The following is a 12227-nucleotide window of genomic DNA, read 5'->3' as shown; positions in this document are numbered from 1 at the left end:
CGGAAATAGTGCTCCAGCCACAAGAAAGGGGCTCTGTGGCTGTGTGCGCTAAGGCTCCCTTACTGCTTCCGGATATGGACTAGCGTCTCCACGTCCACTCGAGCAGTTGCTCTATACAGCCAGATCGAGCTTGATGATCGAAATCTTTGATTCCAAATATTCGCTGTGGAGATGTCTCTCCATTAATTGGGACCTGATCGCCCGCCACTACTTTTTCTCGGGACACTTTATTAACACGTGCGTTTCAGGGGATGTCTTGGTGATGCTACCCGATTCGTCATATAGCGGTTGTATACTTCCGGGCCTCGAGCCTCTACCAGCGTCACTTAGATTGAGTCTAGCAGTACGCCAGCTTATAGTAATGAAGTATGTGGCACAATGTTCAAAGGCTAATTGCACTTACGGAGTCGATGTCTTGACTCCAATTTGAGTCGGGTGTTTTCTGAAACTAACAATTGCACTTGAACGCATTCAAGGGATAACAGATATAAAATGCAACATAACCCCTCGATCACCGAGACTACAAGACATTGTTTTCTCAATTTCCAACCCTACATCTACTTCAAAGACCCAGCCTATCCCTCCATACATTTCCATATTTATATCACCTCAACACTCATCCCCTCCCTCTTTTTCTCCCTCGCCACCCCCCTGTTTCCCCCAATACAACAAACTATCCCTGACAACCCTCCCCTCCCAGCCCCCATCCACCCCCTCAGTATACGGCCCCCAAACCTCCACGCCGAACTGGCCCCTCCCAAAAACCTCCCGACAAGGCAAATCAAGCGTAAGATTCTCCTCATTGCCCACACCAACAACCCCCCTCAACGCATCCTCAGAAGCAAGATAGACAACCCGCCCAATATGCGCCCAGTAGATCGCGCCCGCGCACATCGCGCACGGCTCCCACGTCGAGACGAGCGTGCACCGCGCCAGATAGGTCCAGTCGTAGTTATCTGCTGCGTTGCGCGCAAGTTCGCATTCTGCGTGGCGAACGTGCGAGAGTGAGTTTGAGGATAGGAGGACTGTTTCGTTGTCTGGGGCTAGGAGGAGGGCTGTGAAGGGGCGTTTTTGGTGGGTTTTTTGGGCAGTTGTCTGCAGGCTCAAGGCTTTTGTGGCGGCTTTTTCGAGCTGGGGGGTTGTGAGGGGTTCTAGGGTTGTTTTTGACATTTTGGATGGTTGGGTTTGGGGTTGAGTTGTATGTTTGCTAGGGTGTGGTTGGTGGTGGTGGTTTGAGATTTGAATTAAGGTGTATGGAGTAAAGTAAGGTGGGATCGTGGTTGATATGTAGGGCGTGTGTTTCGGCGATTTCAGATTCATGTACGGCGGCATCCGACGATGCGAGATAAGGAAGTGAGGGGAAGGGGTTCCCCTCTTTCTTCAAGTACGAGTTTCGCCAATTGGATAAAGGTATTGTAGGTGGTTGTAGATTATGTACGGAGGTAAGTGCTATATACAGGGGCATTTCTGAATCGTTAATTACATGGGGACATCATGAGCCCGAGTTGCTCAAACTCGGACTCGGGGTAGCAGAAAGACTGCGTCGTAGCTGATCATGGGAGGAACCCTTAGAAGAGACTAGCACACGAGTATGAACACCATAGTCAGGGGGATCGAGAGGCCGGGCCTGGCTCTCGCTATCAGGCTGCGGCGTTGCTGAATTATTGTGGAACGAGAGATCCACGAAATCGGATAGGTCGGTTGGGGCGGAATTGCTACCACCCATTTCGGTGATGACGACCAATTTGCCCAAGATTGCATATTCCAGCTTCAGTTTGATGCTGTAAACCATTGCCTTGAGGGTAACGTGAATATCGAAGAAGCCGGAGTACTGGACTCCGATGACGGCTGCATCCATGAGGATCATGACGATGTTCACGATAAGGAGTTGGACCAGGGTTCCGCGGTAGTGGCCTCTGGGTCGGAGGTTCAGAAGGCGCACAGCTTCCCAGGAGTAGATGATTGAGAGGATGATTTCTTGAATGGAGAAGCCGACCAATTGGATGCGCTCGAAGATGTTGAAGCCGGTGTTGAAGAGATAGTATTTGTTTGAGTGGCTTCCGAGTTCAAGGACGGAGCCTGGGACGTGGAAGATTATGGCGTCGACGATGATCATCGCGAGGGTGGCGCGAAGGACGGTTTGGTTGTGGCAAACGAGGTGCAGTCGTGACCAGAGGACTAGGGATTGGCCGGTTACCATCCCTACCCAGGCGATCAATTCCATCGCTACGGGGAAGAGGTTGGTGTATATGTTGTAGATTATGAGGAGGTAGCCGAGGCCGAACGGGATGATGCTGAAGGAGGAGATGAGGAGACACCAGAAGTACCAGCCTCCATAGCGCTTGAAGGTGGTGAAGCATAGGACGATCAACTCCAATGCATTGTACCAAGCGATTCCAATGAGGCACGCGACTATGGTGTGCTCCGCTATCCAGCTAGTGGAGTGGGAGCTGGCCTGCGAGGGATCAGCCCCCAGGCTGAGTTTGCCAGAAGGGTCGGCGCTCGACATGAGGTCATCGCCAATAGCCGCAGATACAATTATAGAGGAAACATGAGGTGTGGAGGGATATTTTGGTATATACACCCACGGCAGGGAGAATGAAGAATTGAGGTATAATAAGAGAGAGAGTGGTTGGGAGATAGGCGAAAAAGGCACCAGGAGGTGGCGGAGAACCATAAAAGATAAACCTTATACATTGATCACGATTGGTTTATCCACTACAAAAAAAACTGGGGACGTTGGAGAAAGCCCGATGGCGCGGAACCGAGAGCCAAGTGCTGATAGGCTGTATGATAAGCTTAGGACATGCCAACCGTTGCCAACCTAATAGCGCCGATACCAAGTGTCTCACGTTGAGTTAAACGTAGATGTACGACGGGAAGAGTTACAGACTTGCGGAGTTTTCACGGGGGAACCTGCGTTGCACCGATCAATTTGCGATCGGCTATTATGGAGCCCGGAGATAAGCAAATTATATTTGCCATTTACTAATCCTGCCGCTACGTTGGTTTGATTAGTACCTGCGTTCGAGGCTAGGCAGGAAGCGGCTCACTCTACAGGGACTTATTTGAAATCTCTTCACACAATGTAATTGTTGAGACTTCACTAAACCTTCCCCTCCAATTCCTCCCAGGTTCATCCGACCCATGGTCGGATTTACTCCGGAGAAAAGGAACCAGATAAGCGATCGGTTCGATGATCTCAAACAGGGAACTCTAGTTGCATGCACGTCAGTTATCTGCTCGTTCTTCTCGGTCCGTCGTTCTCGGCTTCGTCGAAGATGCCGACCTAGAACTCGGTCATTCCAAGCGGGAGAACTCGTGATCCATTGAACTTGATAGACTAGAAGCTTTTGTCATAATGTATACTGTAAGAGCCTCTGTACACTAAACCGATGTGTGAGCGTACACGAGAGCCTGAATTTCAGCACAAATCGCCAGATCATCTGTCAATGTTCCTTTCCAGATAATCTATTTTGTTATCCAAGGTCGCGTGCTCAGCTACCCTCCAATATTATTCTCCACAAATATTGTCTCGTCCGCCTCACCACGCCAAACTTGGAATGGCTCGCATTCCGCATCCATCCTGTGTGTCTTAGCGCGAAAGTCCAAGGCAACTCATTAACAAGCCTAGTATCAATTAGGCAGGCGCCTCTGACTGCCTTTTTCTAGTACCCCGGATACAGCTTCCTAAAATAGTCTGGCAAGGCGAGCGCGGAAATTCATTTCCCCGGTACCGACCCCGGATGAGGCATGCAGGTGGCGCACGGACTCTTTAATAAATGTAGATCAGATGCTTGTACATGCTCTCAAAGTCCAGCTAGGAAAGGATGTAGCTCTCGGTTTTCACTTTTCCTGGTTCAGAATTGTCCTATGTGGGGATATTTTGGTACTTACTGGAGTATTTTGAGAAGTGGCATTTGTTAAGGATATATATTTCGAGAACAGTTCAGCCATCAAGCGGCCCTCAAGATTACCACTTGGAATTTCTTTATCTTCTGAAGCCGATTCTTTCATCGATCATTTCGGTTGTAAGGGCTGTAGTGTATTTCTGAATTTGAATGTATTAGCCTAATCTGAACGGACGTCTGAACTACATATATCGAGTAGCTGTGCTATGTTTTGAAATTGATCAGCCAATCATATACATGTGTAAAACTCGAATGAAAAGGACCATAAGCTGTTGATATAGGAATATCGAGCTTTATAGAGTTGAGTTTGGACTAGTATTGGAGTTGGATTGGGTGCTTCTGCGGGCAGAAGGGTGCTGTTGGCTGAGTCGTGCACATTGAAGTACCTCGGCTGAATGGCTAATATTAGAAGTCCAGTGAGAAGCATTTCCGATTTTCGACGGTGTCTTAGGCAGGAACTGATAACGGTGTCCTATCCATTCTGTTGTTCCCGTGTGGTTCTATGCAGCAAGTTAGATCCGTGAATGATTGATGTAGTATCTAGCGGCTGAAGCATTGAAGTGCAGCACCTTTCAGTGATAATAAGTCTACAGTTTTCTATATTGGGGAGAATAGGAGAAGATTGAAGAATAAAAGTAAGTCGTTAATCTAGATTATAAACTTTTCATGACAATATATTACATTAGAAAATGATAAATGTCATTGACCAGGAAGAGAAGCAACGTTAAGTTGAAGGCGATAAAAATCTTGAATATCTATGCACAAAAGAGCGCCTTCACGAAAAATGTGCACCGGATCAATGCATGAAGGAACATCCTCAACGCTGTCCATCGCTACATATCATGAATGGCAATGACGAACAGGTATATACCTTGCAGGATCATAGCAAATCAAACGTGTAAAATAATTTACAGGTTGTTGCCAACGGTGGCGACGATAGTGCCGACGGGGGTGCCGACCTGGGGGAGACCGAGGCCAGCGACGAGGGCAGCGACGGAGGGAGAGAGCTTGATGAGGAGGTGCTTGCCATCGTCGTTGACAACGTGGAGGAGCTGGTCAACGGGCTCGGAGACATCCTTGAGGAGGTCACCGACGGAGGCAGCCTCCTTGATGATGGAGCCAACGGGGCCGGCGATGGAGCCGAGACCGAGGCCGGAGACGAGAGCAGTGACCTCGGGGGAGAGCTCAAGGAGGAGCTGCTTGGCGTTGGCACCGGTGACGGTCAGGGTGGACTTGACGGAGGGAGCGACGTCGTTGACGATCTCACCACGCTTGAGGTTCTTGCCAACGGTGGCAACAACGGTACCAAGGGGAACGCCGACACCGGGGAGACCGAGACCAGAGACGAGAGCAGCAACGGGAGCGGAGAGCTCAATCAGGAGAGCACCGACATCAGCACCAACAACGGTGACGAGACCATCAACGGGCTTGCCGAGGGCAGTGACGAGGCCACCGAGACCGGAGGCGGAGGCGACAATGGAACCAAGAGGAACACCGAGGCCAGGGAGACCAAGGCCGGAGACGAGGGCAGTGACCTCGGGGGAGAGCTCAATGAGCAGGGTGCCGACATCAGGACCGGTGACGGTCAGGATGTTGTCGAGCTGGGGACCGAGGTTCTGGACGATGTGGCCATCCTGGACAGCGGGGACGGCACTGGCGGAGGGCATGGGCTTGTTGACAGCCTTGGCGAGCTCACCGGCGGTCAGGACCTTGGGAAGCTCGTTGAGGTGGAGCTCAGAGAAGATATCACCAATGTGGAGGTTGTCGAGGAGGGACTCGAGGCCGTTGGTGGGGGTAGGGGCAGCGAAAGCAGAGCCGGCCATGGCGGCGACGGCAGCGATGAAAGAGGCCTTCATTGTGAATTAAGAGGGGTATAAAACAGTTAAAGAGTGACTGTAGTTTGTATAAAGAATGACTAGAAGTGAGAGGCTTGGGAAAAGAAGAAAGCAAGAGGAGTCGATGGCGAGAGAGTGTATTTATACACAGGTCATGATCTACAGGTACGATCTTGCTCGCCCCCTACCCCCTGTTCCAATTTTTACTATTGTAAAGCTCCAAATGGGACATGCACTTGGTATCCTAGCTAGCGGGTCAGCCCCATAGTTGGCGTGCCCTAATTCGGCCTTACAGATACATACCATTTCGGTCTTACAGATATAAGTGGGACAACAATCTCCATTATGCCGACAATAAACGCCACGACAGGCACCGAAGTGTCCAGAATAGGGTCCTGTGGACTGTCATCAAGAATCCCTACAAATATGGGGCATTGAGCCCTGGTACATATGCCTACATCCATCTAAACCTACTTGTGCCGTCTGGTATAATTTGCCATAACATTGCTCATCCCAGCCCTACAAACAGGATTTTCCTGAAATTAGGCAATTATGTCATTTGAACCCATTGAACGAATGAATCTTAAGAAGGAATTATTGAATCTAGTCGGATGGGGTCAGTCCGGCCATGACCGGATGGGCCGATGGGGTTCAAATTGGGATCTGCACGCTCAATGTTCAGGTACATCAAGGGTTGTTTCCCACAGATCGTGTCCGATGGAACTACCGTAGCGCGAGCTTATACGAACCATGCGCCCCCGAGCATCTCCGTGGCGTCACCTAATTTAACCGTAATAATTTGTTTTGCTGGACGTTCGATCTGACATCTATTCTGCATGTTTCCGAATTCACCTCAAAAGTACCTGCAGAATCCCTGATATATCAAGTCCACTTTTAATAGGGGATGTCATAACCTGTTTCTCCGCTCCAGCGCATTGTTGACCTGTGCCGTTTACAGGAGCTTGTTGATTTCTCTGTAATTTTTACGGAAATTAACGTGGAGCCTCCGGCAACGAAGACTCATGATCTGCAGTCAAAATACACTCTCAGGGTTCGTGACTTGACGTCTAAAATCAATAGCGCGGAGGTATATTGCCAATCAAATAGGGGTGATACCGATTAGCCCCCACCTGAATGCCGCCATGTGGGCATTGCAGAGCCCAAGAGCCAACAACCTCACTATAAACTTCTGGGGACCTACTTTTTCCCCTGTCGTGCCCCAGTTATATCGTACCCACTTGCCCTATTCAGCATATTTTATGGATCCCATTGGACGATCTCACTCGACTTCGATGCCGGATTGGCCGGGAATGAAAACATGGTTATTGAATCCCCTTCGGATTGATCCGCTCCAGCTGGCCACTGACCAAGATCGAGGTTCACAAAGTTTGGGGGCCACATACATCATTGCGCTTGTTTCCCCCTTATTTGCCGGCGGACCGGCATTTGGTGACAACCCCCGGCTTACACGGGCTTACTTTTTGAGAGGTTACCCTGCTCAAAAGTGACAATGATTAGTGTCAAAGCGTTAGTGAATTGGTTCGGATGATTTGACAGCACAGTCTATGGGGCGAAGCTTCCATTTTCTTCACAACATTGCGGTCAACACGAGGCTGTCGATCCCCGGGTGGACTTCGGTCATACCCCGTCGACTCTTTCTCGGACGGCATCCCTGAGCGCCAAGAGGATGATCATCATATTCAATTCGCACATCATAGGTCACGATCGGAGTGGGGGGGTATTCCGCTCGATCCATTCCGTGCTAATCGTGCCGTAGATACCTTCCTACTCCAGAACCGAAGATGAACTGAGTGGATTGGAAATTTCTTTTGTCCGCTTGTACGTTATATTCCACAGTTTTCTCGAATTCGAATCATATAGTAGTGTAGCATTGAAATTCCCTGGTTCTTCGATAGCTGATGGGGTTCTTCGATAGCTCATAGACAAAAGTTCGATAGCTTCCCGAAAATCTAGGACACGCCGATCTGGTTCCCAATTGAGATCGATTCGGGGCCATATCAAATAACACCGCCCACTATATCCACTATCCAGCTTTGTCGGCCCGTCTACGATACACATCGTGTACCGTATGTACTTTGAGCGGCAACAATACTCATTTGCAAACAGTGTTTTTGTCCGAGCAGTCGTTCTGCGCTGTATAAACTTGATTCCGATTTGCTGCACTTCAGTAACACTCCATGGCAACTGACCAACAGGGAACACCCGAATCTCACTGGACCCAAGATAAACAGTAATTTTACTATTCGGAGTAACAGCAAGCTGGTAATCCGTACTGTAGATGTCTCTCTGCCATCCCTGCCGCCCTGAAATGCTCCATCCGCGTTGAAAGAATCTGGAAGCTATGGAACCGACCGTTTGAACGGTTATGAGTTTCCTGTATGAGGTTATTGGAGCTTTCACATGGGTGATAGACATATGCTAGCTGATCACGGTGGAGTTCAGCCAGCAAATGTACCGGCTCCGAGACATAATTTGGATCATGTCGAGCCTCAAATGCACTGTACGAACCAAGGACGCCACCAATCTTAGACCCATGGATGGCAATGAACAGTCCCTGCATGACACATACCGTACCATAGCAAGAATCGTAGGCACGTAGCAACCGATCAATTGCACTAAACCAAGCATGGATATGCATATTTGTCTGTATGGTTCCGCACCAGCACTTGGACTCTGGAAACACCTTTTATTTGAACTAGTTCATACCAACTCAAGCTCTACCAGACATTCTGGCATAATCTTCATGTAGACGAAGCTAAACCAAATCATACCTTACTTCCGTAACTATCCCAAGTCCACACAACCGCAGACGGCCCAGACTTGTTTGCATTTCTCACGCGGGACGGGTCCCGGTAGACTGTATCCTGGGAATGGGGCCAGCTCGCCACATCACAGAACCAAAGACAAATGAGAGTAGACCTCGATATGGGTCTCTTTCTTTCTGTATCGTACATACGTCTTCGAGGAAGTAATTTATCGAGGTGGGCGTTTACTGTAGGATATTAAAAATCTTTGGCAGATGAGAAGGACGCCCTACTCCACGATACCCACGAAGAACAACGGGGTCGTGCATTTCTGGGGACGAAGGTTTTGGGGAGTCTCGTATCTTTCCCTAAGATTGGTTTCGATAGAAGCATCTGGGCGTGGATATATCCACGCCCCTGTTCTCGGCAGGCCCGGAGATTACGAATGTGGTTATGGTGCCCTGGGTAATGTCGATACTCATTTATTGTGAATCGAAGGTGCGATATTAGCAATCTAGCCGAAGTCTGTTATTTACCTATTCGGGTCTCTTCACCGTTAGATTGTCAGAAATTTGAGATGAGCGCTGCTCAGTGGGAACATGTGATGATGACCCAGAGCTATGGAATGTTGATACAGTGCTCCACACTGTACGGAGTACACCGCTGAACCGATCGCCAGGTCGACTTGCCTTGGGAAGAAATGGGCGGTGGACTCTCGTATGGATACTGAAAATGGGATTGCCTTTCAGCCTTTGAGCCAATGGTACTGGGAAGCTTGTTGCATGTTTGTACGTAAGATTGTAGATGTGGGCTGGACTATAGATATACTAATGTAGAGACGCCTGCAAGGTTCAGAAAATCGGCAATTTGGATATCGAAGCAAAGAGGTTTGGGTTTATTGAAGCTGATCAATGCATGTGCATATTCTTGTGCATATTCTCTGTTGGAGATGTGAGCTGGACTTTATTTTCCTTGCAGATATCCTCTGTCGATACCCAGCACTCCTCAAACATCACCGAAGGCAATCACCCTCTGATGTATATCGCAAGGGAACATCGATCTCGTCATACGAAGGGGAGAGTTACTTCTCTTGTTGGGATCGGCCTGAGGGTACACGTCTACATGCAGGTTATGGACTAACCAGAGAGATCGAATTAGTCGACAAACATACAAACATCTTTTTCTACAGGAATACGGGTACGATTAGGATGGTTGATTCGCAATAATATTATTCATGCACAGCATGTAAAGGGGTATTTCACTAAAATCCATACTGGTCATAACCATTGACATCATTTCCCTTCCAAATTGCAGACCCCGGTGATTTCACAGCCCTAGATGGTATCCCGAGTATTCATCGCCGACCAGCGGCATCCTCGACGAGTACATCCCCGGATTCGACATATAGCCCATAGAGCTATCCATCAGTGTCTTTTCCAGGGAAGCAGACTGGCATTCGAATTGCTCGAGAGGCCCGTGCAAACCCCATTTCCTCGCACAATACTTCAGCATGTCACGAACGTAAGCGAGACAACGCATGGCGCGTGCATGACAGTTGATCAAGTCCTCATCACCCAGTACGGGCGGGTCAGGCGTCCCAGCGGGAACGGAAGGTGGTGCAGGCACAGCGGCACTCAGAAGTTGGTCATAATTTTCGGATAATACGTCGACGAAGAGTCGGCCGACTTGGTGGACTCGTTGAATGTCGAGATATGTTAGGAAGGGAAGGGCGCTGGGGTTCTCTAAGACTTGATGGATCTGGCTGATGTAGTCCATGCATCGGTCGAAGAGCAGGGTTTTGTTGTAGTCGTGTAGCGTTGGGTATCTGTGCGATGGTGATAGGAGGATAATGATGGTGTACAGCAGTTCGAGGCGATACAGAAGTGAGAAGTGGTTAGGGGCGTTCTTTGGGCACTGGTGATACCACTCCCGAGCTCGCCAGCACAGAGTCCACACTAAGACAAGAGGCTGCGGGGATGGTTCACGCCCACTATAATGCATTTCTTGGTACCCGACAGATAAGATCTGTCGAATCTTCACGATGTGCAAAGCGGGGACTGGGCTGCGTAAAAAGATATGACTTTGTTCCAGGGATTTACCAGGAGCCGCACTGCATGATGGTAATGCAACATTTACAGATGCATCGGAGAACGAAAAGGTTCTCTGTATAGTGGAGCTCAATCCTCTGGAACACATAATCAGTAATGGCGAAGAAAATGGTAAGACTCAAACGAACCTATCCAGACAGTAGATGCAATGGAAGACTCGCCGACGGATATCAAGTCGGTCATGGTCGGTCAAAACCTCAGTAGGCGGATCTTGATGCAGGCCCAAATCAACCGCGACTTTGGCAGCCATACCGACTAAATACCAACTGCGAAAGCGAGCTGGATCAACAAACGAATACTGAGCAAGCAGTAATATCGCTTGAATTCCTGATATAGACCCTGGCCGAAGGACTTCCTCGGCATATGTCAAGGCCTCTGATACGAGAGACCATGCCCGTTGATGCATCTTGTCGTTATTCTGGCCCGAAACAGAGGCCGAGGCAATGGCCAGAACTATGCGCAGCATCCAATGATCAAAGGGTTTAGCGAACCGGCCGCCGGATTGATATACTGCGTCTACCGAGGTCCAAAAGCTCGTCTCGACAAAAAAAGGCAACTGGACGAACACATTGTCGAAGTAGTGTTGTAGCAATGGGGTTGCTTCATGGCGCGCAGGTAATGAATGAGGAGAGGATGGCGGAGGAGAATCGACAAGAGCGACAGATAGAAGGAGGTTCGCAAAGGAGGTATTGGAAGTAATGCCGTGGAAGTCACGCGATGTCGCGTTGACCGACCTTCAACCAACGTCAGTACTAATTCGACCAAACTCTCCAGAGTGACCAACAAGAAACCAAAATCACCAACTAGATCATCAATGTCGGATACTTCTCTGCTGTGTGCCGGTCCCAATGGTCCCTCGGATGAAATCGAGGTGATGGACATTTCCCGCGCGACGCCATTGCCCTCCGCGGACAGCGATGTTGAACGAGCACGCATCTGATGTATCTTCTTCTCGAGCTTCTCACAGTATCCTTCCAACGACGCTACGTAGCTTCTTTCTTTGCCTTTGGCAAATTCATCGCTCGCCCCGGAACAACTGCTAGCTTTGCCGACCCTCTCGCACGCCGAACAGGCGGGGAGCTTGCCGTCACACTTGATCTTCGCGGTTCGACATCTTGAGCAAGCGGCGACCGGACGACTCACTTTGAGCAGCGGATTATCCAAGAAAGTCGTGGCGGTGACCGACATGGCTCACTCTTTACTGGAAACATGGTCAGTTCGGACGCGTCCCCCTGTCTCACTCACCCCACTGGGCTCGCGCGAGCACAGTACTAGACGACTCACATGACCGAGGGAAATAGCTTCGAGAGAGCGACCTGCATGAGCTGGGGAGGGTTTAGCGACTACCATTGCTCGAACGATATTAAAGGAACAAGCCTTACCCGCAAAAAGACGTTGAGGAATGGCCCCCCACTATGCACAAGGGGCAAAAAAGACTTCATTTGCGTCAAGAATTGGGCAGATCTTCCGTGGAACCGCACGGACATCGCATCAACGACTTCCGGCCCCCCTCTCATTGACCCAAGGCGCCTCTTACTTTAATTGTCTCCATGTTCCACTTGGTATTCAAGGCCGCCATTTACTTTCATCGCTTAATATTGTCTCTTT

At 49.5% G+C, this 12227-nt stretch overlaps 4 protein-coding genes across 4 annotated transcripts; all 4 read right to left on the bottom strand.

The window, feature by feature from the left end:
* Positions 1 to 609: 609 nt before the first annotated feature.
* N7508_007958 (nucleoside deaminase) lies at positions 610 to 1170 on the bottom strand (the record flags this gene model as incomplete). The annotated part of the gene is made up of 1 exon (XM_058466022.1): positions 610 to 1170. The coding sequence occupies one exon, from the start codon at positions 1168 to 1170 to the stop codon at positions 610 to 612; it is 561 nt and encodes a 186-aa protein (XP_058317350.1).
* A 322-nt stretch (positions 1171 to 1492) lies between these two features.
* Positions 1493 to 2509, bottom strand: N7508_007957 (uncharacterized protein; the record flags this gene model as incomplete). Its single annotated transcript, XM_058466021.1, has 1 exon — positions 1493 to 2509. The coding sequence occupies one exon, from the start codon at positions 2507 to 2509 to the stop codon at positions 1493 to 1495; it is 1017 nt and encodes a 338-aa protein (XP_058317349.1).
* Positions 2510 to 4819: 2310 nt separating this feature from the next.
* On the bottom strand, positions 4820 to 5767 carry N7508_007956 (uncharacterized protein; the record flags this gene model as incomplete). Its single annotated transcript, XM_058466020.1, has 1 exon — positions 4820 to 5767. The coding sequence occupies one exon, from the start codon at positions 5765 to 5767 to the stop codon at positions 4820 to 4822; it is 948 nt and encodes a 315-aa protein (XP_058317348.1).
* A 4070-nt stretch (positions 5768 to 9837) lies between these two features.
* N7508_007955 (Zn(II)2Cys6 transcription factor) lies at positions 9838 to 11807 on the bottom strand (the record flags this gene model as incomplete). The annotated part of the gene is made up of 3 exons (XM_058466019.1): positions 9838 to 10696; positions 10748 to 11353; positions 11404 to 11807. 3 exons carry the CDS (start codon positions 11805 to 11807, stop codon positions 9838 to 9840), a joined length of 1869 nt encoding a protein of 622 aa, XP_058317347.1.
* Between the last annotated feature and the right edge of the window lie 420 nt (positions 11808 to 12227).

The sequence above is a fragment of the Penicillium antarcticum genome (genome assembly GCF_028974205.1).
Source record: "Penicillium antarcticum strain IBT 31339 chromosome Unknown utg000008l_segment0_segment0, whole genome shotgun sequence".
NCBI lineage: Eukaryota > Fungi > Ascomycota > Eurotiomycetes > Eurotiales > Aspergillaceae > Penicillium > Penicillium antarcticum.
Note: the sequence above shows the minus strand (reverse complement) of the source record. Positions and strands in the feature narration are given on the sequence as shown.